Genomic DNA, 27,073 nt, shown 5'->3' with positions numbered 1-27,073 from the left:
AAACTGTATTTATTTATTTATTTATTTATTTATTTATTTATTTATTTATTTATCAATGAGATGTTTAAATGTCTATGGGAAGAATGTAGTTGAAGAGGGGCATGGTTAGGATTTTGAGCAGAGTAGAGAAAGTTGGAAAAATAGTGAGTGCATAATTTATAAGAAAAGCAGTAAAACTATTAGGTAGTTGTGAGATTCTTTGAGATTAATGATAATGAGTTTATAGTGGAACCAATCTGCCCTATTACAGTTCAAGATTATGACTTTCTTTACAGTTAACACAGGCATGAAGAAAGCTGATAATTGAGCTAGGATTCGGATTTTGAAGGAAGTTATAATGAAGAGACAGAGATGTTAAGGAATTCAGGGTGTATAGTGTTACTGCCATTATGGGGCTACGTAAAGAAGAGAGTGGAGAATGGAGAGAGTTGACAAATTGAGAAAAAGTAGATCTGTTGGTGGACTGGAGTTTCAATAAGGTTGACTACTATTGCAGTTGTAATTGGACCAGTTAGCTCAACAGAGAAGAGGAAGTGGTCAGATAGCAGGGTGGTTGAGTTTAAGCCTTCAGAGTTGGAAAAACATTTAGGATATGACAAATTTCAGATTATGACCATGTAAGTGGGTGGTCTGAGGAAAAGTGGAAAGATTATTGGAGAGGAATTGGTGAAGAAACTGTGAGGCCAAGGTACTGGAAGGCTCATCTACATGGATAATAAAGTTACCTAGGGGATGGAAACATTTTAGGTGAGGTTGTATTTGAAAAATATTTATGCAATCTGTGAAGTAATAACTTTGAGTTCTCTATTTTCGTGGAATAGTCATTGGCACAAATCTATTCAAAGCAAAATAATGACACATTTCCCAATATAAAAGATAAATAATATCTAGCATTTGTATATTAAATTTTATTTTACATACCTGTATCTTACCTATATTGGATAATCTTATTAAAATGGGACCTTTGTATCTAGTAGGTATATATATTGTCCTTAGTGTTAAGTCATACCGAGTATGAAATTCTACGTATATAAACACATAACATATGTGTTTTCCCCACATTTGTATCAGTTAGCTTTTTTCCCTGCATAACAAACTACTCCAGAACTTTGTGGATAGTAACAACAACCATTTCTTTAAAACTCACAAGTCTTTGACTCCATTAGGTGGTTCTGCTAACTTGGGCTAGGTTTAACTTATCTCAGCTAAGTTTACCCATGCATTTGTGGTAGATTGCTGAGTTGCTTGGTAGCTGACAGGTCTGGGATGGCTCAAATGGATGACTCAGACAGCTGCTTCTCTGGTATCTCATCATTCAAAAGCCTTGTAGGTCTTCTTCACATAGCCAGTAGTCTGGGTTCCAAGACTGTGAGTGGAGGTGCTATCCCTCTTGATGTCTAGGCTTAGATCTAGCACAACGTCATTTATGCCACATGCTGTTGGCCAAGCAAGTCCTAAGTCCAGCTCAGACTCAAGGGTTGGGGAAATAGATCTTATCTCTTGAAGGTAGGAGTTGCAAAGTCACATTGCCAAGGGGTGTGGATATAGGAAGGAAAATAACCACAGCTCTTTTTTTTTTTCCTTGCAAACAATCTTCCATAACATCCTGTGTGTGGGAATGCAAGATGTAGGTGCATCTGAAACACCATGCACTGGATATTACAAAGCTGTATTTCTGCTCTATCACACCCACTTATTTGTCATGTATCCTTGGATAAGAAAGTTCTTGGATCATCCCTTTTCTCTTTATAAAGCAAGAAGGGAAGAAAGGAAAAAATATTAGCTGAGCCATTGGCCTACTATCATTAGTGATGATTCATTGAGAGCATTGATTTGTGTTTTAAATGGTTTATCTTTGAAATACATTGTTTTTATGCTAATAACATCCCACATCTCTTTAATGTGGGAATCCATAAAAATATCGAGGAGCTAAGAACTCAGAGATGTCGGGGAGGAGCAAGATGGCAGAGTAGGAGACCTGGATTTCGTCTGGTCCCAGGAATTCAGGCGGATAGGGATTAAACCATTCTGAACACCTACGAACTCAACAGGAGATCAAAGAAAAGGATAGCCACAACTCTCTGAACAGAAAAGTGACCACTTTCTGGAGGGTAGGACGTGCGGAGAAGTGAATCCGAGGCAATATTTGGGAGGATAGACGGCGGGGGAGGGGGCCTCCGTTGGCTGCTTCTGGCAAGTGATAGAGCCCCGGAACACAAAATCGGAACTTTTAGAAGTCGGCTCTGCTGAAGGACATTGCTCCAGTGGCTAAGCGGGGGATGGAACCCTCACTGAGACAGTGTGGTCTCAGGACCCTCGGGGTCACAGAAAGACCGGGGGTGCCTGAGTGCAGCAGAGCTCCCAGGTATCGGAGTGGGGAAGCCGGCTGCAGAGACGGAGCCGAGGAGCAGGCTCTCAGCTCGGGGTTGCCAGAAACCATGATCCGCGGCCAAGTCGGGCCACTGCTCCTCCAGCAGGGACCCAACAAGTGGCAGATCTGGGAAGACTCCCCTTCCTCCCTTGGGAGGAGCGGCGCAGGAGTGCACTGCAGGGATCTGCTGGGTTTGGAGACTCCACACGGGGTCGTGCACCAGAGATAGAAATGCTCGGTCACAGGCTGGGTGAGCACAGAGTGCGGCCAGGGACCGGGGAGATGGGAGTGATTGACTGCTTTTCTCTGGGGGCTCACTGAGGAGCAGGGCCCAGGGTTCTCGGCTCCCCCAGGTCGGAGATTGGGAGGCCGCCATTTTCACTATCGGCCTCCAAAGCTGTACAGAAAGCTTGCAGGGAACAAAAGCTCCTGAGACCAAACCCGAGCAGATTACTTAGCCCAGACCAGCAAGGGCGGGGCAATTCTGCCTCCGGCAAAGACATTTGGGAACCACGGCAACAGGCCCCTCCCCCAGAAGATCAGCGAGAACAGACAGCCAAGACCAAGTTTACGGATCAATGAGAATGGCAGAACTCCAATGCTAGGGGAATTCTGCACATAGAATTCATGGCTTTTTCCCCATGATTCTTTAGCCTTTCAAAGTTAATTTTTTTTTAACTGTCTTTTTTTTTTTTTAATTTTTCTTTTTCCCTTTTTCAACCAACATCTTATCAATCCCTTTTTTAAAAAATATTTTTTATTTTTCATTTTTAGAGTCATATTCTATCCCTTCATAGGAGTTACCCTTATTTTTGGTATATGTATATATAAGTTGTTCTCTCTTTAAAATTTTGAGATAGTTTCTTCTAAAGATCTTCTAAAGATCAAAATATACCTTAAATCTCTAGTGTATGGCTTGTTCTAGTCTGCCTGATTCTCTCCCTTTTTTAAAAAAATCCTCTTCTTGCTTTTTTCAACCAAATTCTTATCTTATCAATTCCTTTTATAAAATCTTTTATATTTTTCATCCTTACAGTCATATTCCATCCCTTCATTGAATTAACCCTTATTTTTCTACATATATGTTTTTCTTTCTTTAAAATTTGGGAGGCACTTTCTTCTAACAGACCAAAATGCACCCAGAATCTAGTGTGTGGCACTGATCTATGCACCAGCCTGATCATATTTGATCATATTCTGTTTTTTTGTTTTGTTTTGTTTTTTGTTTGTTTTTATATTTTTCTTTTTTCTTTCTTTCCCTTTCTTTTCCCCCAGTTTCAGGTCTTTTCTGATTTGTTTAGAGTATATTTTCTGGGGACGTTGTTACCCTGTTAGCATTTTGTTCTCTCATTCATCTATTCTTCTCTGGACAAAATGACAAGACAGAAAAAATCACCTCAACAAAAAGAACAAGAGGCAGTACCGACTGCCAGGGACCTAATCAATACAGACATTAGTAAGATGTCGGAACTAGAGTTCAGAATGATGATTTTAAAGATACTAGCTGGGCTTGAAAAAAGCATGGAAGTTATTAGAGAAACCCTTTCTGGAGAAATAAAAGAACTAAAATCTAACCAAGTTGAAATCAAAAAGGCTATTAATGAGGTACAATCCAAAATGGAGGCTGTAACTGCTAGGATAAATGAGGCAGAAGAGAGAATTAGTGATATAGAAGACCAAATGATGGAAAATAAAGAAGCTGAGAAAAAGAGAGATAAACAACTATTGGATCACGAGGACAGAATTCGAGAGATAAATGATACCATAAGATGAAATAACATTAGAATAATTGGGAGAAAAGAGAAATGACCCAAATCAAAAAAATCATGAATGAAAGAGGAGAGATCACAACCAACACCAAAGAAATACAAACATTATAAGAACATACTATGAGCAACTCTATGCCAGCAAATTAGATAACCTGGAAGAAATGGAGGCATTCCTAGAGATGTATCAACTACCAAAACTGAACCAGGAAGAAATAGAAAACCTGAACAGACCTATAACCACTAAGGAAATTGAAGCAGTCATCAAAAATCTCCCAACAAACAAAAGCGCAGGGCCAGATGGCTTCCCAGGGGAATTCTACCAAACATTTCAAGAAGAATTAATACCTATTCTTCTGAAACTGTTCCAAAAAATAGAAATCAAAGGAAAACTTCGAAACTCATTTTATGAGGCCACCATTACCTTGATCCCCAAACCAGAAAAAGACCCCATCAAAAAGGAGAATTACAGACCAGTATCCTTGATGAACATGGATGCAAAAATTCTCACCAAAATACTAGCCAATAGATTCCAACAGTACATTAAAAGGATTATTCACCACGACCAAGTGGGATTTATCCCTGGGCTAGAAGGTTGGTTCAACATCCGCAAATCAATCAATGTGATACAATACATTAACAAAAGAAAGAACAAGAATCATATGATCCTCTCAATAGATGCAGAAAAAGCATTTGACAAAGTACAGCATCCTTTCTTGATCAAAACTCTTCAGAGTATAGGGATAGAGGGTACATACCTCAATATCATAAAAGCCATCTATGAAAAACCTACAGCGAATATCATTCTCAATGGGGAAAAACTGAGAGCTTTCCCCCTAAGGTCAGGAACGCGGCAGGGATGTCCACTATCACCACTGCTATTCAACATAGTATTAGAAGTCCTAGCCACAGCAATCAGACAACAAAAAGAAATAAAAGGCATCCAAATCGGCAAAGAAGAAGTCAAACTCTCACTCCTTGCAGATGATATGATACTTTATGTGGAAAACCCCAAAGACTCCACCCCAAAACTGCTAGAACTCATACAGGAATTCAGTAAAGTGGCAGGATATAAAATCAATACACAGAAATCCATGGCATTCCTATATACCAACAACAAGACTGAAGAAAGAGAAATTAAGGAGTCGATCCCATTTACAATTGCACCCAAAACCATACGATTCCTAGGAATAAATCTAACCAAAGAGACAAAGAATCTGTACTCAGAAAACTATAAAATACTCATGAAAGAAATTGAGGAAGACACAAAGAAATGGAAAAACGTTCCATGCTCATGGATTGGAAGAACAAATATTGTGAAGATGTCAATGCTACCTAGAGCAATCTATACATTCAATGCAATCCCTATCAAAATACCATCCACTTTTTCCAAAGAAATGGAACAAATAATCCTAAAATTTGTATGGAACCAGAAAAGACCCCGAATAGCTTGAGGAATGTTGAAAAAGAAAAGCAAAGCTGGCGGCATCACAATTCCGACTTCCAGCTCTATTACAAAGCTGTCATCATCAAGACAGTATGGTACTGGCACAAAAACAGACACATAGATCAATGGAACAGAATAGAGAGCCCAGAAATGGACCCTCAACTCTATGGTCAACTAATCTTCGACAAAGCAGGAAAGAGTGTCCAATGGAAAAAATACAGTCTCTTCAACAAATGGTGTTGGGAAAATTGGACAGCCACATGCAGAAGAATGAAACTGGACCATTTCCTTACACCACACGCAAAAAGAGACTCAAAATGGTTGAAAGACCTAAATGTGAGACAGGAGTCCATCAAAATCCTAAAGGAGAACACAGGCAGCAACCTCTTCGACCTCAGCTGCTGCAACTTCTTCCTAGAAACATTGCCAAAGGCAAGGGAAGCAAGGGCAAAAATGAACTATTGGGACTTCATCAAGATAAAAAGCTTTTGCACAGCAAAAGAAACAGTCAACAAAACCAAAAGACAACCGACAGAATGGGAGAAGATATTTGCAAATGACATATCAGATAAAGGGCTAGTAACCAAAATCTATAATGAACTTCTTAAACTCAACACCCAAAGAACAAATCATCCAATCAAGAAATGGGCAGAAGAGATGAACAGAAATTTTTCCAAAGAAGACATCCAAATGGCCAACAGAGACATGAAAATGTTCTCAGCATTGCTGGGCATCAGGGAAATCCAAATCAAAACTTCAATGAGATATCACCTCACACCAGTCAGAATGGCTAAAATTAACAAGCAGGAAATGACAGATGTTGGTGGGGATGTGAAGAAAGGGGAACCCTCCTACACTGTTGGTGGGAATGCAGGCTGGTGCAGCCATTCTGGAAAACAGTATGGAGGTTCCTCAAAAAGTTGAAAATAGAGCTACCGTACGACCCAGCAATTGCACTACTGGGTATTTACCCCAAAGGTACAAATGTAGGGATCTGAAGGGTTACGTGTACCCTGGTGTTTATAGCAGCAATGTCCATAATAGCCAAACTGTGGAAAGAGCCAAGATGTCCATCAACAGATGAATGGATAAAGAAAGTGTGGTATATATATATATACAATGGAATATTATGCAGCCATCAAAAGGAATGAAATCTTGCCATTTGCAATGACGTGGATGGAACTGGAGGGTATTATGTTGAGCGAAATAAGTCAAACAGAGAAAGACATGTATCATATGACCTCACTGGTATGAGGAATTCTTAATCTCAGGAAACAAACTGAGGGTTGCTGGAGTGGTGGGGGGTGGGAGGGATGGGGTGGCTGGGTGATAGACATTGGAGAGGGTATGTGCTGTGGTGAGCGCTGTGAATTGTATAAGACTGTTAAATCACAGACCTGTACCTCTGAAACAAATAATACATTATACATTAAAAAAATAAAAAAAAGTAGAAGATAGCAGGAAGGGACGAATGAAGGGGGGGAAATTGGAGGGGGAGACGAACCATGAGAGACTATGGATTCTGAAAAACAAACCGAGGGTTCTAGAGGTGAGGGGGGTGGGAGGATGGGTTAGCCTGGTGATGGGTATTAAGGAGGGCACGTTCTGCATGGAGCACTGGGTGTTATATGCAAACAATGAATCATGGAACACTACATCAAAAACTAATGATGTAATGTATGGTGATTAACATAACATAATAATAAAAAAAACCCTCAGTGATGTCTCCTGGATATTGTTTGTTGTGCTCCTGTGGCCTGAGGGGGGCTTCTCAAGTAAGGAAATTAGCTGGAAAGGTGGAAGGCTAATCACTGAAGGTTCTCCATTAGCCTTGTGTTCTCTTTTACATTTCATGTGTTTGATATTCTCTTCCACCTGTGGAACCCCAGGGATTTGTGTGCTAAGAGTTCAGAGGTTAGGACAGGGACAGAAAACCACTGGACTTCAGAGGAGGGCACTGGAGGACTGGAAAGTGTGGAGTGAAATGACGCAGACAATGAATGAGCAGATAAAACTGGTAGAAAGTACAAAATCAAGAAGTTGTTATCACAAAGGTGGTAGTTCAGAAGGAGGGCATTTTTTGAGGATCGGCCTTCAAAAGTATCCAGTGTTACTGTATGGGTGAAATTCAAGTTTAAACAAGGAATTAAATACAGTCTGTGGCCCAATCTAAAGGTCATGAGAGTGAGTCATAAAGAAAGTCTCTTATTTTAATACAGTATTGAATATGGCTCCCCCTCCTCGAAAAAATCATATGATGCAGAAGAAATCATTAGCTTAATGTACTGTGGTGAAATGTTAACAACACAGAAGTGACTGCTGGATTTTCTGGAACATTTTTTTTTTTTATGTTTAAATATAGCATACTTAAAGAAAATTACAATTTTAAAAGTGTGGAGCTCAAAGAGTTTTGAGCACACCTAGTAATTACTAGTCAGATTAAGAAACAGAATGTTGCCAGAACCCCACATTCCCCCTTATACCCCTCATAGTCACTATTTCTCCCCTACAAAGGGATCCACTATCCTGACTCCTAATTCCACAGAGGAGTTCCACCTGTTTTTATACTTTTTATACAGGAAATCATATAATATATAATCTTTTGTATCTGGTCTTTTTGCTCAACATGATGCTTTTTAGATTCACTCTTGCTGTTGTATATAGATAGTCTGTTCATGTTTATATTTGAATAGCATTCCATTGAGTGAATGTGTGATTATGTATTTACCGATTACACTGGAGAAGGACATTTACATTATCTCAAGTTTTAAGTATTTCATCACATTTTTTGTTTTTTTTTCCACTGGATATTCATTCCTGCTTTGTTGAAGATTAGTTATTTTTTCATCACATTTTAAAAGCAAGTCATTTCACTTTGAGTTTTGGTTATAATGATTGCATTAAATTCCCTTTGATACAGAACAATGGAAAATGAGAAAGTTAAAACAACTTTCCGAATAAAGCAAACTTGCCTATTTGCATATTACTCATTTTGAATAACAGTTTCTGATTTTATAAGTAGTTGAAGGGAACACTCTGGACAGATTCAAAGGTGAAACTTTGGGGTTGTGTTTGGGAGCAAACAGGAGTTTGGTTTGACCTGAGCAGTATTGCTATGCAAGGGCTTGGTGGGAAATGACCTGGCAGTGCAGATGGAGATGGGCCTGGGCACCTTGAAGGCCTGTGCTGGAGATTGTGGTTAATGTAAGGTCTGTGATGAGTCCGTGGAGGGTACTGTGTATTAGAAAGATGAATATTGAAGGGATCGTTGGGGCTCAGGACAGGAAGACTGCACAGCCATTGGTTGTTGTGGGAAATGCACTAAGAATCTGAAGGACTAGGTCTGAGTGATGCTTCCATTCATTCCTAGCTCTGTGACTTTGGAGAAGTCATTTACTATGTCTGAGCTTCAGGGTCCTCATATGAACAATGGAGATAGGAATCCCACTGTTGTGGGAATGCAGTGAGTTGGTCCATATTAGAGAGTTGCAGACTCTACAGAGTTCTAGGGCCTCCACATACCCCTGCAGTGGGCCGTGGCTGTGCCTGCGTGGGGAGAAGAGTGTGGCAAAGTATTTAATCTCCTTTATTCAGTCGTGTAGAGAATGACCGCATATAAGGTAGTATTGCAGGTACTAATGTACTTAAATTACACATTATGCTCTAGGTATAATATAGAGTTTCAGAGTGAGGTCAGATAGTGAGGTGGTTAGAAGCAGGGAGTCTGGAGCCAGACTGCCTGTATTTGAAGCTCGGCCCCTCTTACTGGCTGTGTGAACTTAGTCAAATTACTCAACCTTTCTGGGCTTTTTTTTTTTAATTAAAAAATTTTTAAGATTTATTTATTTATTTAGAGAGAGGGTGCACGCTAGCACACGAGTTGGGGGAGGGGCAGAGAGAGAGAGAATCTCAAGTGGACTCCCCGCTGAGCATGGAACCCGACCTGGGGGCGCAATCACATGACCCTGAGATCATGACCTGAGCCGAAACCAAAAGTCAGACGCTCAACTGACTGAGCCATCCAGGTGCCCCCAGGCTATGTTTCTTTCTTTCTTTCTTTTTTTTTTTTTTAAAGATTATTTATTTATTTGTTAGAGAGAGAGAAGAGCACAAACAGGTGGAGTAGCAGGGAGAGGGAGAAGCAGGCTCCCCGCTGAGCAAGAAGCCTGATGCGGGACTCTATCCCAGGACCCTGGGATAATGACCTTAGCTGAAGGCAGTTGCTTAACCAACTGAGCCACCCAGGCACCCCCCGGTCTATGTTTTCATAATGGTACCTACCACATCGGATTGTGTTGAAGATTTAATTAGTTAATGCTTATAAGGCAGTTAGAAAAATAGCTGGCCTGTAGTAAGTGTTCAATATTATTGTGAATTATTTGTCTTTTCTAAGTAGCAATGAGTGATCTTACTTTCTGGTTGGCTTATTGCGTGGAAATGTGTGGTACAGGCTTGATGAAATCTTTATTGTATCCTTCTATCCCTGTAGCTCCAACTATGATTCAGGTGATCTACATTAGGATTATACAGAATGAGCTCAACCCTCATCAGGGCCCTGTGTATTTGAACACAATTATAGTGCCCTGCCCCAGTCTCCTTTTTTCTATTTCCTTCCATATTTCCTAATAGGGTATACTTTTGAGTTCTTTTTTTGGCAGTCCTCTGCTGAATATATTTTATGTATCTCCTATACTTGTGGTCTGGTCGTTAGAGAAATTAAGGAGAATTTCTTTTTCATTCTTCATACCGTATCTTTATTGCTATAACTCAAAGTTACATTGCCTGTTTTGTTGTCTATATTTTACTATTAAATCATATCACATCTATTATTAATTATCCTTCCCTAAATTTACACCATCCACATTTGGCTTGTCTAAGTCTTTTGATACATTCATCAAATGTATCAACTGTTTAGCATATTACCATAGACAAAGCTTTGTAATTGACACTAGATATATTCTTCAAGGGGTCTAGAGTTTCCTGGAATGTCATGCATGCCAGCTAGACTTGTAATAAAGTGTTATTGTGATACTTGTTGTGATAGAAATGTGCAAAGAGTATATGATAACATAAAGGAAGAACACTTAACTCTCACGGTGGGGGAGAGGTTGAAGGTATGTCAGAAGATGGTTGGGGACGATGGAGATGTCCAGGAAGTGCACACAGAGGAGAGAGTGTTTGTCATAAACTGCAATTAAGATGCTAGCCACTAAGAAAGTGGGAGGACAAACCCCTTAAGAAGAAGGAGCAACTAGTAACATGGCGTGAAACAGATGGGCCTCTGGGAACTACACGTAGCTAAGTGTGGCTGGAACATAGAAGGCAGGAGCAGGAATTGGTGGGAGGTAATAGGTTCTGAAGGCAGATAAAAGTTAGATAGGCAGATAATAGGTTCTGAAGGGCTTTGCATGTCATAGTAGGGAGTTAATACTTAATCCTATAGGTATGAGGTAACAGTTAAGATTGGAGAGGGACAGGAATAAATAGATATGATTTAAATATACACCAGTCTGGTAGCCTGTGTAGTGTGATCTGTGAATTAAAGGGAGTAGGAACAGAGGTAAGGTGGCTGATGGAGAGGCTTTTCCTGCCACATAAGTAAGTAAAAACATGAAGTCATGACCAAGACAAGGCCTTGGGAATAGGAAAGTAGGGAAATTTTTGAGAGATTTATTAAGTAGATGTATTTTGAGCACTTACTCATGTCTTTGATAACACTTGATAACCAGCTGGATGTGGCAGGAGGCTCAGCCCCAGGTCTGAGGGATGAGGCAGGTAATGATGTCACTCACAAGAGTAAGAGATGGAGAACTCATTCAGGAGGAGCAATGGATTCCCTTTGGGACCAATTACCTTTTGAACACCTGTGAGACATTTAAATGGAGATGTATAGTGGGTATTTGGCTTCTGTATCAATAAGTCAGGAGACAGTTTTGTGCTAAGAAGTGGACTGCTGAATTCGATATATAAAAGTCAGTTGAATCATGCATATGCAGTAGATCAATTGGGAGAGGGCTGCGGATAATCATGATGAGAATCCTAACACATCATAGAAACATAGAGAGGGATAACCTTAGAAAATGATTTTGGAAGAGATATCAGCTGGGGACTTGGTAAAACCCAGGAGGAAGTGGTATCACAGAACCTGGGGCAGAGTTTATAATGCTTACAAAATATTTTGTAATGTTTAAGTAGTGTTGGACATGGCCATAGAAAATGGTGTTGTTTGATTAAGTGGGATCCTGAGCAGGTACGCTCAGGGTGGACCACCTCCTTTTGAAGAGCTCTGCCTACATCAGAAATCAGGGGAGTGTGCCCTCCCACCATATGGGCCTAATTCTAGTAGGTCCTGGTTTTTCGCATTCTGGTGAAGAGTTGTGACTGTTTTTTAGTTTGAATGAGGGTAAAGATTTCCTCTCTGTTTTTTTCTTCTCTTTGTTTTTAGAGAAAAAAAATTCAGATAGAAATCACTTTCTGTGCAGTTTTTTTGTTTTATTTATTTATTTTTTTAGAGAGAGAGAGAGGGAGAGGAAGGGAGGGGCAGAGGGAGAGGAAGAAACTCTTAAGCAGGCTTCACACACAGCACGGAGCCCAATGCAGGGCTCAACATGGGGCTTGACTTGGGGCTTGATTTCACGTCCCTGAGATCATGACCTGAGCCGAAATCAAGAGTCTGACACTGAACCAACTGAGCCACCCAGGCACCCCTTCTGTGCAGTATTTTATCGGAAGTATCATAGTTCCTTTAAAATTTTAAGCTAACTAGAGAACATCTATAACAACACAATTTAGTCATGCATTTGGTGTATGTCATGCATTTGGACTATGGGTTTCTTTAGAGCAGAAGCAAGGCATATTTATTTTAATGCCCCGAGGGCCTAACTCAGACATTGGCCTGTAGAAGTGCTTAATAAATGCTTATTTTTGTCTTTGTTTGTGATTACACAGTTTCATTTCTGAGAGCTTCCAAGTTCTCTTGAATCTTCTTACCTTCCAAGATCTCAGGTCACTGCATTATGCCAATTCATCTTCTGAATTTTCATAGTTCTACTTTTTTTAACTGCCTAAAGTTCAGTATGTTTTCCCCGCCCCCCCTCAAGTGTTCAAGCAAAATGAGAATTTATTTTAAGGCTGCGCATTGATGCCACAGCATTTAAGAGCAGGAATTGAAATAGAGCCAGACCTAAGATATTGAGCTTGAGACAGAAAACTGTCAAAATGTTCCTGCTACTTTCGTTTCCACAAGGTCTCTTGTTTCTACTTCTCTTTGTTCTCTCTCTTTCAAATATTTATTTTGAAATATCTCAGTCGTATGCTACCATATGGAGTATAATATAACCAAATGCATTCTTTTTTTTTGTTTAAGATTTTATTTATTTATTTGTCAGAGAGATAGAGCACAAGCAGGGGGAGCGGTAGGCAGAGAGAGAAGCAGGTTCCCTGCTGAGCAAGGAGTCCGAAGTGGGACTTGATCCCAGGACCCTGAGATCATGACCTGAGCTGAAGGCAGACGCTTAACCAAATGAGCCACCCATGCGTCCCAACCAAATGCATTCTTAACCCTTTCATCTTAACTATCAAGAACCTTACGATGCCAAAATTAGTGTCTTACTAATGTCACATCTGTTCCACTATACCACCCAATTCCTCTGTGTTGGTCAGAAGGAAGCTCAGAGTGAGTTATGCTAGACTCCTTGTCTCCTCCCTGGGAGAAAGAATTAGCAATAATGGAGTCATAGACCTCATGAGATTTGGAGGTGATGGTCAGATGAGAGGCTTCCCGATCACAGCTCTACCTTCCCTCCCTGCATCAGGAATGAATTTATCCTCTTTCCCCACATGGCTTAATATATGCTTCCAAAAAAAAAAAATTACTATGGGACTTTCGGTATTTGAAGAAAGTGTATTCTGTATTTCCATTTGGATAATGCTGTATTTGGATTTTAAGCTTCTCAGCAAAATATGAATTATCTTGCTGCTGTTCCCTTAGTATTCTTTTCTATGACTATTGCTAGGGGATGATAGGATTTTGTAGATTATGTGCCCATTCTGCGTTCAACTCTTAACTTTTTCAGAGCTCTACAAATTTAGTGCTTATCATGACTGTGACAGGAGGTAGTGGAAACAACAATGGCACCTGGTCATTCTCCCCACATACCCAGGAGTATTTCCTGTTTACTTGCCAGTAAGATTGGGATTCCTTTCTCAGAAGTTTGGTGCTCATGGTTATTATAAAGTGAGAAATAAAAAAATAAATGTTTTTGAGTAGAGGATAAGTTTTATAGGAAGAAGTAATAAAAGGTCTGATTTCATCATCCTATTTCTGTACTCTGTATATATTGCACTTGAGCAATTTTCTCCTTTAGTTTTTCTCTGTGCTATTTATACATCACTTCTGAAGACAAATTGGACTTCCTTAGCTAATGAAAAGTTGTCTTATTTAATAATTCAGAAATATCTTATTTCTTTGGGGAAAATCTGCTTTTTTTAAGAAAAGTTTCTTTACCGTTCCAGCATTTTTGTTGACTTAAAGTCAGAGATATATTATGTGTATGTTCTTAGCCTATAGATGGGCAATCAAGTTCGTGAAGGTAAACCATTGAATTGTTCCCCAGCCTTTTCTTTTCTGAAAGTCTCATGTCATTTCTTTTCTTTTCTTTAGGGAATCAGCAGTCTCTTCAGTTCTTTAAAAGTGGTGCGTCTCTTGCGACTGGGCCGTGTTGCTAGGAAATTGGACCATTACCTAGAGTATGGAGCAGCAGTCCTCGTCCTCCTGGTATGTGTGTTTGGACTAGTTGCCCACTGGCTGGCCTGCATATGGTACAGCATTGGGGACTATGAGGTCATCGATGAAGTGACGAACACCATCCAAATAGACAGTTGGCTCTACCAGCTGGCCTTGAGCATTGGGACTCCGTATCGATATAATACCAGTGCAGGGATATGGGAAGGAGGACCCAGCAAGGATTCTCTGTACGTGTCCTCTCTCTACTTTACCATGACAAGCCTTACAACCATAGGATTTGGAAACATAGCTCCTACCACAGATGTGGAGAAGATGTTTTCAGTGGCCATGATGATGGTTGGCTGTAAGTATCTTGTTTTTTTTCTTTTTTAATTAAAAAATCATTGTTGCTGGCAGTTTTCCAGACTCCAATCTCTAATAGGATTAAAATGAAGCTACTTTCTCTTCAGAAAGGCGTTTAATCCATATTATTTGCATTGGTTTAATTTTTATTCAGCCTTAGAATATAAATATGCAAATAATGTATTTTACATTTTAGAATGTATTAGCACATGAAAAACAGTGTAGATAGACTGATACAAAAATCAGGATGGGAGCTCTTTGATTTAATTCTATTCACAGCATCCTGTCTGGCAGAGCTCTTTCCAAGGGAGACTAGCATCTAGAAAGGCAGCATCTAGCACATCCCATAGGTTTTGTTGGCTGTGTATTAAATTCCAAAAAAAGCAGACAGGATATGATGGGAGACACATAGTTTAGAAACTACTTTAGTTAGTAATTGAATTCTTGACTAGCACTGATCTCAGGATAGTTTTATGTTGTTTTTTTACAATTAGGACTCATAAAAAAGTTTTATAAATCTGGTCTTCATTACAAACACTCTAGGTTGAATATATGCGCCTTTGAGAGAATGAAAGGATTAGTAAATACAAGCTCATTTGGCAATGACAAAAGTGTCCAGGATTTAGCAGGCACACCTGAGTACTAAATGTCTGTATGGTGTTCCAGGGAGTAGAATGTTCTTTAAGGAGTGAAAGAACACATGTTCTCCACTCAGACTGAGGATGGATTATGTCAGATCAGAACATTAAGGAGATACGTATCAAAGAAGCTATTTTAAAAGAAGACTTTGAGGGAGATTTCACCATCATCTACCCCTTCAGGTTGACTTAGATGATTTATCCAAGCCTAGTTCTGACCCCTAGAGTAACCTTAAGATCATCGTACTAGAGGTATGGTTAGTGTTATTAGCACCTGTTAAGCCTTTGGGTCATGGTCATTGGTTTGTGGTCTGAGCCATCCTTTTGAGATTCCACATTGCAGAGGTTTGTATTTTGACACCGATGGGAAAGATGTTAAGAGTCCAGGAGTGTCAGGTGGCCCATGAAAGGTCAATATCTTGGGTCAATGTAAGGCAGTTTTCACATTTTCAGAGTTAAAAGTTTTTGATAGCTATTAGAGCACCGATGTTAGCAGTTTAGCTTCCGTCTTTCTACACTCCTTTATGCAGGTGCAGAAACCAGAACACACAGGTTCTACTTGCTGTTTAGAGGTAAGGAGGTAGATTGAGAATGCCAAGTGCTACTACTTCAGAGGCCTTTAGGAGGAAATATGTTCCTGTATACAAAGAGATCCTGATGATTAATTAAACCTGCTGCCTAACACCCAACATGGTAAAATGTATTGGCGCATTATAAATTCAGAAGACGACATTTTGTCAGTGGTATTTATTACTATACTGCCTTTAGTATTTATATAATGCATTTTACCTTATACTCGAGCATAGTTAGATTTAAGAAAATTTATTTTGAAGCAATTATTGATTCACTGGAAGTTGCAAAGATAGTATAGAGAAGGCCTTTGCGCCTTTTACCTAGTTTCCTCCAATAGTTACATCCTGTATAATCAATCCAGCACATGATCAACATTGTCACTAATACAATATGTGTGTGTAGTTCTGTGTTGTTTTATCATGTGTAAATTCCTTTAACTACCACTGAAATCAAGATACAGAATTGTTCCATCACCACAAAAACTTCTGCATGTTACTCCTTTATAGTCATACCCACCCCTTCCCCCAAAGCATCCCTAAGCATTGGCAACTACTGTTTTGCTCTTCATCTATATAGTGTTGGGATTTTGAGAATGTCATGTAAATGGAGCCATGCAAAATGTGACCTTTTGAAATTGGCTTTTAACATTCAGCATAACCCCTTGCAAGCCATCTAAGTTGTTGAGTGTATCCATAGTTTATTCCTTTTTATTGCTGCGTAGTATTTCATGGTTTGGATATGTCACTGTTTAACTGTTCATCTATTGAAAGCCATTTTGATTGTTTACAGTTTTTGCCATTACAAAGAAAGCTGCCATGAACATTTGTGTACAATTTTTTTTTTTTTTGGATATAAGTTCTCAGTTCTCTGGAATAAATATCCAGGAAAGAGATTGTTGAGACACACAATAAATGTATGTTTAGTTTTTAAAAGAAATTGCCAAACTATTTTGCAAGTGGATGGACTAGCATAGTTAGGTTTTTCTTTCTTTTTTTCTCAAGATTTTTAAACAATAGGATAATAGAAAAAAAAATCTATATAGAGTTGAAGGATAGCACTACTCACTTTGTTTCTCAGGCCCCAAACATAGGAATCATCCTAGATTCCTGTTTCTTCTCATTTATTACATCTTTTTATAACCAGTCTTGTTGGCTTTACCTTCAGAATACATTTGATTATTTCTCTCCACTTCCGTAGCTTACCACTCAAGACCAAATCACCATCACTGGTCTGGACATTTACTACAATCTTCTATATGTTCCTTTTATTTTTACTCTTGCCCCATAGTCTCTACCCAGAAGTGATGGATGGAGCTAAAGAGTATTATGCTAAGTGAAATAAGTCAGTCAGAGAAAGTGAGAGTAGCCCTTTTAAAGTAAATAAGATCACACCATTCCTTTACTCGAAGCCCTCCGATGTTTTCCATTGCACATAATATAAAATCTAGATTCCCTACCCTTCTATCAAAGTCTTAATGGTCTGGCTGTTGTCCACCTTGTCCACTTCACTTTTCATTGTTCCTGCCCTTGCATATTCTATTCCATCCATGCTAGCCATCTTGCTTTGAACACTTTAAGCTCAGTTTTGTCTCAGGGTCTTCATACTTGCTTCCCCACTGCTTATAACACCCCTCCTCTTATTTATGCCATGAATTCATGCAGGTCTCCACTCAAATTGCCTCTTCAGAAATTCCTCCCAATGCTATCCTCTATAAAAAGAGAACACCCAAAGCCAATCACCCTTAATCCTTGCCCTTTAATCTTTTACTTCTGTACTTACCAAGACCTGAAAACACATTTACTCCATTTTTCTTTTCCTTCAGAACGCAAGTTCCATGACAGTAGTGCCTTTGCCTATTTTTCCTTCTGTATACTCAGCTTCTAAACAACTTTTTATGCCATACTCAATCTCAGTTTGTTGTATAAATGAGTGAAACTGAAGATGTCCTTGATGGTTGTAATGAGAATCTCCTGTTCTTGAATCCACTCCAGTTAGGTCTCTGATGAAGATACATGCTGGAAAAATGCACACTCTTCAAGGTTTTGCTCTGATTCCTTTGTGAAAGCCCTGAGTTCACCTGTGTCTGCCTCTGGGAATGTAGTGGCTCCTACATCTGGATTGCTCCAACTCTATGTCTCTAAGTTCCTGAGAAGTTCTAAGAGGCTAGTTAGTGAAAGCGCCAACAACCCTGTCTCCCACCACTTTTTACTGTCTACCTTTGGAATCTAGGTAGACATTGAAAATTTTCATCATCGATTGAATTTTCAAATCATTGAAAATTTTCACGTAGATTCAGTTGAGTTTTCAAAACTTCATTTGGTTCATTTTGGTTACATCCTTTCTCTAGTTCATGTATGGCCAGTTGTAGTGCTATATCTAAAGGTCTTTATCCTTCTTTTATCTCTATTTAGTTCCTATCTTGATTTCAAGATGAAGACCTGGTCTTAAACTTGGCCCTTTTCTTTTCTGAGTTTGTGCGATTTTCTTAACACCTGAGCATTAGTTTTCCATTTATAAACTAGTTCCTGACATTTCTTTTGCCTGTTGACTTCGGTTTTCTTTTTATGCCTCAAGTCCAGTTTCTGTTGCCGGGGGTGTTCTAGGGAAATGCTTTTTCATTTCCTTCTTAGTCCCTGGGTCCTTAGTAATTTAATGGCATGTTTCCTTTGCAGCCACCAAGAAGCTGATAGAAAACTGTCAAGACCCATGAAGTGTTAAAGTAACTTCTTGCAATTCCAAAATCTATTAGACACACATGCTCAAAATATCAACCAAATGTGCCTCTTGCAGCTGTTTGTAATCTTAGTTCACTTTTCTCCCTACAATAACACCAAGGAAGACAAACAAAACAAACTGCTGCTGTTCCCAGAACCCAGTATGTGTTATCAGTCATAGATGCAGCTCCGGAGTTAGCGTTATGTCTGTATGCCTGTGTGTGTGTGTGTGTGTGTGTGTGTGTGTGTGATGGGGAAGGAGAGTAAAGGAAGAGGGAGATAGAAAAAGAAAGCTTCGTGATTTTAGTTGTGCTAAGATTCTAGTCAATCTAGAATTGAGTGGTGTTTGAGAAGTACCACTTATAACCTTATAACACAGTAGCTGAGAAAAACGTTTTATCAAAAGGTTGGTGGAGAAACCAACTGCCTATACTCTGTGGAGAAAAACGCCTATATTTTGTGGAGAAAAATAATCACTACTTGTGAAATGATAGCCTCTTTTTCTGGAGAAAGTCATCTAAAGTTTTCATGCCTTCTAGCAAAATTGAGAAATTTTAATGGCAACAATTCCAGTTCCTAGGTCCATTCTGAGCGCTCTTCTTTCTTTAATGGCCTCTCCTCTCTGACCTCTAGGTCCTTTCACCCCTAATGCTGAATTGCATGTGGACTCTGTCCAGGAACACAGTCTCAGGGTTCTGCTTGCTGCTTTCAGACAAATCTTCAGACAAAATTTATGACTGTGTCCTTCCTTCAATCCCAGTCACCTTATGTTCTCTCTTGATACCTTCTATGTCAGCAGGATCCCTGGGTTATTTCTTTTATCTGCTACCTGGGGATTTCTTAGACTTAAATCCTTTGTCCATCATTTGCCCGAGGTGGAGAATCTTCCTGCTCAGATTTCCAGGACTGGAAAAGTTGTTTGGATCTTCTCAACATATGTCTACCACCATGCATTCTTTATCTCAAATTTGTCTCTTCTCAATTTTGGCATGCCCTATGCCTTGAGTAGAACTTCATGGCTCTGGTAGCAGCCATTATACTATCTCAGGATAGTATACTATCTCATTCCTTTGCATTTGTCCATTCATGAATGAACCTGATGACCCTGCTGATGTTCATGGAATTCACCACCAAAGGACATTTGTGAAAATATATTTTTGTAGTTAGTTCTGCCAAAAAAAATAAAAGTCAGTTGTGGAAAATAGCATACTTTTTTTTTTTTTTTTGAGATCAAGATGTGGGTAATCTCTTTGCTTATTTGCAGAGCAAATACTTCATGATATCTTCATGAAATGTTTTCTAATCCATTTCATTTATATAATCTTATTGAGCCCTTAATAGTTTTCTTTTTCCCCATGATTAGCAGACTGACTAATTTTGCTTCTATTCAGAAAGCATCTCAGTGCACAGATGATTTGTTTTGATGGCTATAAAAAAAAGCAATATGAGAATGGAATTTTTCTGATATGATTATCCCTTTGTCTTAATGTATTTTTATGAATCCTCTTCTAAAGATTTATCAAGGAAGTAATTACTTACTTAGTTTTTTCTTCATTACTAAATGATCATATAAATTGTATTTTACTTTAACCCAACCATTACAAAAATCTATATACTGGCATTTGTCATTGTAATTTTTAAAGAAAGAAACATAAAATAAAAATAGAAGTTATGAATAACTTTTTGCCATAAGTAATTTGTGTCTAACCATAAATCTCTCTCTCTTTTTCTCTCTCCCTCTCTTTCTCGGTTTTGTTTGCTTGCTTTGTTTTGTTTTAACACACTGTTAAATACATTAATAAACATGTAGACAGCATAGTTTAGATAGCATATTTCAAAGGACTATAAGATTAGACTCTGGGTACTTGCTTTATTTAAAAATATTTTTTTCTTTTTGATCTTTCTATTGTTGCCTGCTTGGTTGCTAGGTTGAGGCAGCCTGACTTGTGGTATACGGCAATCAGAATCTGTCCTGGCAGGAGTCCATGTAATTAAGTCTTTAAAAGTAAAACAAAGCAAAACTAAAAACTATCAATATGAAAACTGCTGAGATTTAATTGGTAGACAGGCAGGTAGTCATAATAATGCTAATCTGCTGTTTTCAAACAGGATGTAATTGATGATAGCTCAGTCTAAGATCTTTGTGTAATTGACTGATACGGTTTATAATGCAGCAGGCAAGTGGTTTAGCACATTTAGAAGTATAGCAGGACCATCTGCCAGTGGGATGTGTATGAAGAGAAATTCAAATCTCCATGTGGGTGGTTAAGCCACCAGGGACCACTTAGTTACATACTGGTCACTCAGTATCATGCAGAGGAGACTGATGCCGCGCATCATATTCTCCAGTTGGTGATCTAATTTAGCATTCTCTGTGGAGTTCAGATAAAAGCCAAGCTGCGATTATAGGCATTGCTTTTATCTCTCTCTATAGAAAAGGAAATAAATAGAAAATGGTGAGACCTAGAGATTGGGAGAATATAGAATAAGTTGAAGGCAAAGGCCTATGTGACCTTGGAGAGTCTTTGAATCTCTTTGGGTTTTAGTTTTTTCAATTGTGTAATGCAGGAGTTGATATAAATGAGTTTTAAGGTCTCTTTCAGTGCCAACATTTTATATATCTAAGATTCTGTTAGTGCAGTTATACCACTATTCATAGAATTGGGCTGTTTATTGGAATGGGGTTAATAATGAAATGGAAGAGATGTCACAGGTTTTAGGGCTTTTCGTGTATGTTACATACCTTGTTTTATACACGCATCTTATATGGAATATATTCAGTGAAGAGTAAAGGGGACATTGTCAGGAGATATTGTAGAGAATAGAAAATATGCTTGTGGAAAGAAAAGTGTTTTTCAAATAGAAATTAAGCAGAAAAAGACATTCTTCAGGACATAAGAGTGGGGCCCAGGGAGAAATCTGTATACCAGTGGGGAGCCAGTGGGGACTCTGAAGGAGTTTGGCCCTTATGGATATCCAGGCAGGTTTAAAAGTGAACTGTTAACTAACTGGAATTTAAATAAACACTTGGAAGAAAAAAAAATAAAATGAAAATAAATATTAAAGAAATGATGCTAAAAAACATAAAAGTGAACTATTGCCCTTTTCCAATATTAAAAAAATTATTCTACAAATCTTAACATGAGACTTTAGATGACTGAGATATAATATTAAGGAACATGTTGAATTTTTTCTTGTCCTTGCTGTTGTGGTGTAGGTAGGAAGTGGAGTGTGAACATGCTGATTTTCATTTCTGGTTTTAGATTCAGCCAGATGGAGAGAATTTTAAGCTTAATGTTTATTTTGGAAACTGGGTCAATTCTTTGTGTCTGCTTTACCTCTGCTTGTAAAAAAGATTTCCTTTTTTTTTTTTGGGGAGGGGGGGTCTCTTTTCTTTAATGAGCTCTGAGTATCCTATGAGGAAAAACATTTTGTGGAACACAAAGTTCAGGGTTATAAGTACCTTTTTTCATGGTTCAGTAGTTTCAGATGTATAGTCCAGTAGTTAGAAAAAGACTATGTGATGTGCACTTTATTCCGTTTCTTATTCAAAATAGAGCTTGTATCTTTTACAGGAATGTTCTTTTATACTCATGCTCCTTTTTATACCTAGTTACATTTTCACAAAACCTCTCAGATTTTCTAAAGATTGAGTTTTCCCATAAAACAGGAAATTTTTTCAGTGGCCTATTAACTAGCCTGACCTCTTTGCAAGGACTTGGTCTCTGGAACTACCTTGTGTTTCTGTATCACTCAAAATTATTTAATTCATCCAGCATTGTCCCAGGTGTTCTGATAGTATTGTTATTAAGGAGACAAATTGGATACTTTCAATGGATACTTTCAATACTTTCAGTGGTATGGTGAGTTAAGTTAGTGGCATGGTGAGTGTCAGACAAGAGAATCACTGAATCATTTCTTTCTCTCCCATTCTCTCCATCTCCATCTCCATCCTGATTCCCACTGCCAACTCCATCCCTATCTCTGTCTCCATCCCCATCCTCATCTCCATCCCCATTCCCGTTTCCATCCCCATTCCCATCTCCATCTCCATTCCCATTTCCATCCCTATTCTCATCTCCACCTCTATCCCCATCCCCATTTCCATCTCCATTCCCATCTCCACCCCATCCCTATCTCCATCCCCATCCTCATCTCCATCTCCTTCCACATCCTCATTTCCAACCTCATTCCCATCTCCATCCCTATCCCTATCCCTATTTCCATCCCCAGTCCCATCTCCACCCCATCTCCATCCTAGTCCCTGTCCTCATCTCCATCCCTGTCTCCATCCCCATCTCCATCCCAGCCCCCATACTCATCTCCATCCCCATCTCTATCCTCATGTCCACCCCATCTCCATCCTCATCTCCACCCCATCCTCATCCCCTTCTACATCCTCATCCCATCCAGGTCCTCATCCCCATCTCCATCCTCATCCTCATCCCCATCTCCATCCCCATCTTCATCTCCATCCCCATCTCCATCCTCATCTCCATCTTCCTCCTCATTCCTATCTTCATCCGCATCCCCATTTCATCTCCATCCTCAACTCCATCCTCATCTCCATCTCTATTCCCATTTCCATCTGCAACTCCTTGCCCATCTCCATTCCTTCTCCATCTTCATGTCCATCGTACCTCTCTTAATACTATGAGCTAAGAGCTAAGACTTTGAACAGATGAATAAAGAAGTTGGGCTGAACTATAAGGCTGGTAAGAACAGGGTCTGTATTTGTCCTATTTGTCATTATTTATTTAGCATAAAGCATTGTGCCTAGTTGATAGTTAGGCTCATTAAACATAATTTGAACGAATGAAAGAAGTTTATCTAGCTTATCCTGAACAATACAGGAAGATTTTTAGGAGGAAGTGACTCTTGAGCTTAGAATACAAAAAACACATAGGACTTAGGCATTTTTTGAAATAAAGAGAACATATGTGAAAAAAAGCAGTAATGAAATGGCTTGGCCCTTTTGTAGAACTCCATGTATTTCACATTGGCTTGAACAGAAAGTAGATGTGGATGGGGAGGAAGGAAGGAACTAGGATGTCAAAAAGCCTTGCATAGCTTGATAAGGAATTTGTCTTTTATCCTAAAGGTTGTGAGATAAATAAGAACTTTATTCTTCAGTGTGGAAGATGGATTGGAGGAGATAAAGCCTGAGGGTAGAGAAACCAGTTAGGAGGCTGTTGCAAGAACCTGAGGTGGTAGGGTTATAGAGGATGGTATAGTTTCAGAATTGGCAAATTTTTTTTCTATAAAAGGACAGATAACAACTATTTTAGGCTTTGTGGTCTGTAAGTCTCTGTTGCAACCACTCATCTCTGCTATTGTAATGTTAAAGCAGGCAAAGACATAAATAAGCATGGCTATGTTCCAATAAAACTTTAAACAGGTGGCAGGCCAGATTTGGCATATTCGTAGCTTCCCACAGTCTAGCTAGACAGCATGGTTTATGAGAAGACCATGGACTTTACAGTCAGACAAACCTACATTCACTTATTAAGAATTTACATCAATTATCTAAACCATTAGCTGTAAAATGGAGATCCCTTCATTGTAGAGTTATTTGGAATACTCAAAAATAGGTTGCGTATAAAATTCCTGAAACCTTTTTTTAAGTTGTTATTGGTGAGTGGATAAATGTGTCAAATATGGTCAAGAGAAGAGTCAAAAGGACTGATAGTGTCTGGCTAATTCAGCTGAGTGAATGACTAAATTCTCTTCTGAGATAGGAAAGAAGAAGCAACCATTCCTGGGGGAAGAGAATAGTTCTATTTTGAATGTGTTTAGTGTGAGGTGCCTGCAGGTCATTTAGTTGGTGATGTGTATTAGGTTAGGCAGTTAAAAGTGTGTTTTGGGGTTCTAGTGATGTGAAGCATGGTGGGATCTCTTTGTGAATCATGGTGTAGACAAAGTAACTGATGTCAAGAGAGTGCAGGGTAGAGTCAGAAAGAAGCTGGTGAAGGGTAACACTTGAGGAAGGAGAGCCACAGAAGGGTAGAGAAGAGAACTGAGAGGGGTAAAAAGGAAGCATGACTCCAGAAGAAGAGTTTGTTGCAACAAAGGATGAAAGAATGTCAAGAAGGAAGGGAGAACAGCATCATAAATGGGACAGTGAGTTAGGAGGTCTGGTTGGCATCATGAGCTCATTGGTGACCTTCTGCAGTAGTTTCATTGGATAGTTGAGGGGAGAGAATCACATGGAGAATTTGCCTTTATGGGATCTAAACCTTTTTTTTTTCTTGTATGAAGGAAAATAATTTTATCAGTAGCCATTAACCTAGTGCGGGTAGATTATACTTACTCAGTATTTTTCACTGCCAGTGATGCTTTTTTTCTGAATCACCATTCAAGTTCAATAAAATATATTTAAATTAGACTATGAGATATATTAAATATACTTGGAGTTTCATGTTATAAGATAGAAAATAAAATTGACTTGGTAAGAAGTTTTTATGAAATCCCACTTTCTAAGAACAGGGATTTTAGTCAGGGAAGAATTTTATTTATGAGATTATATGGTAACCTTCCAATAAATTTGTGTTGATTCCTATGAATGGGTGTATTGTCCAAGATAGGTTGTTACCTGGTAGGTGAATTGTGCTCTGCTAGAGAAAAAGCCCTGGGGACTTAGATGATCCTTATCTATGTGATATCAAGGATCAATTGATATATATAATTTTAATTGTGCTGGAAATAAAATACAAAATTTTTCAAAGGTTGAAAGACTAACAAATCCATATATGAATATATTTAGAATTTGCTAAAATAAATGTTATACCCAGAAGGCCTTATGTATGGATTTAAGAATTGCTTTGGTATGCTCAGAGAGGGGATTTCATTTGGAACAATTTCTAAGCCAGTTCCTAAGTGACTGCTTCTTACCTATTAATATTCACATAAATTGTGATGACTGAGTTAGGCCTCCCTGGGAGTAAAGGTGCCAGGTATGTGGTTGTAGCTTTGGGCTACATGATTGTAGATAGGAAAATTTTTATGGGATGAGAATTAGGTTGAGGTTGACTGTCAGGAAATACTGGTGGCTTTAAAAAATTCTCTCTGAAGCTAGTTCTGGAGCTAATCTTTTTTAAAGTTGAATTTATGTTTTTGACAACCCCCCAAAAGTCTTCATCTATGAAAGTGTAATTTGGGAGCCTTACTGATTTAAAATGAATGTAAGGGAAGGACACTTAAGCTCATACCTGTAGTTAGACTTTGCCAAAAGAAATGGGCATTGACTGATAGGTGTTATTGACCTCGGGAACTTTTCTTACACTGAGCTGCCTCTGACTTGGCCTTTTCAGTTTTCTTAGAAAAGGCCTCAAAGGACCCGCATAGTCGGTGCATTTCCTACCTCCCTTCTCTTTGGAGGGTCTAGCTAGAGAACACTCTTCCCTCATCCCAGACACACACCAACATTCAAGATTCCAGCATCCTTTGTCCTCTTGCTGCGCTGTGTCTTAAAAAGTCCTCAACCTGAATCTACTTGTGTCTTTTGTTCCTGTTTCGGGACTGTTGAGAACTGGCTGGCGTAAACCACAGCTACGTGAACAGGTGCCACTACAATGCATTGTTCATGATCGTACAAATCTTTGCTTATTTTAGGTCATCTCCCTCTCACATTTTGCTGAATAGCTATTCTTGTGCAACTCTCCCATGTTTTCTTTCCACCTCTCCTCAACCTCTGACTGCTCTTCTTCATTTCAGGAGGTGGCCTTTCTTTTATTTCTCTGAAAAGGAAAGCGTTGCTGTGGCAGATGTGCATTCCTGGACTTTTCCGATCCTCTTACAAAGACGGGCTGGAGGAGGGAAGTGGCTTGGGAGTGAGGGGTCAGCCAAACCACACAGGACCTTCGAGGTCCAAGGAGTGACTTTTTTCTGAGTCAGATGGGAAGGCGTTTGAGGGCTTGGGGCCAAAGAGTGGCATGATTTGTCTTGTGGTTCATAAAGATCAGTCTGGTTGCTGTATGGAGAATAGACTGTGAGGGATCGAGGATGGCAGAGGGCAGACAGGTTAATAGTCAAGGTGAGAGATGATGCCATTGGTAGTTAGAATTGGTTAGGTTCTGGACAAATGTTAGGACCCACAGCATATGAGGGTATGAGAGAAAGCAAGGGTCAGGATTTCATTTCAGGCTTTCGGTGCAAGCAACTGCTGTGCTAAGTGGCAAATGGTCACTTGTTATGGTGCGTGGGCAGTTTCATATTTGAGTCTAGGGTTGTGTGGATGGTCCAGGGTGTGGTCATGGATTTGTTTTGTCCTTCGATGTTTTATTTCCTCCAGTGGTTTGCCCTTGTTTCTCCTGTGTTTTCCATCTCTCTAGCTCTCTACTGGCTCTTTCTCATCAGCCCATAATCATGCTCATGTCTATTTAATCCTAAAAAAATACACATATGTGAATAGAACACTCCAGTTTGCACTCTCTTTGCCTGTGATCTAACTACCAATTCTTCTTCTTCTTCTTCTTCT

At 39.1% G+C, this 27,073-nt stretch overlaps 1 protein-coding gene across 1 annotated transcript in view; it reads left to right on the top strand.

Annotated features, from left to right (window-relative positions):
* Window positions 1-23,763, top strand: part of LOC123862449 (potassium voltage-gated channel subfamily H member 5) — a 104,321-nt gene extending 80,558 nt beyond the window's left edge. Inside the window, exons 7-8 of the mRNA XM_064571755.1 lie at window positions 14,247-14,673; window positions 23,699-23,763. Coding sequence (XP_064427825.1) covers window positions 14,247-14,673; window positions 23,699-23,763 — 492 coding nt within the window. The remainder of the gene's footprint in view (window positions 1-14,246; window positions 14,674-23,698) is intronic.
* The last annotated feature ends 3,310 nt before the right edge of the window (window positions 23,764-27,073 follow it).

Source organism: Mirounga angustirostris, unplaced genomic scaffold (assembly GCF_029215605.1).
Source record: "Mirounga angustirostris isolate CCGP_5_RB_7025 unplaced genomic scaffold, mMirAng1.0.hap1 SCAF_9, whole genome shotgun sequence".
Lineage (NCBI taxonomy): Eukaryota > Metazoa > Chordata > Mammalia > Carnivora > Phocidae > Mirounga > Mirounga angustirostris.
Note: the sequence above shows the minus strand (reverse complement) of the source record. Positions and strands in the feature narration are given on the sequence as shown.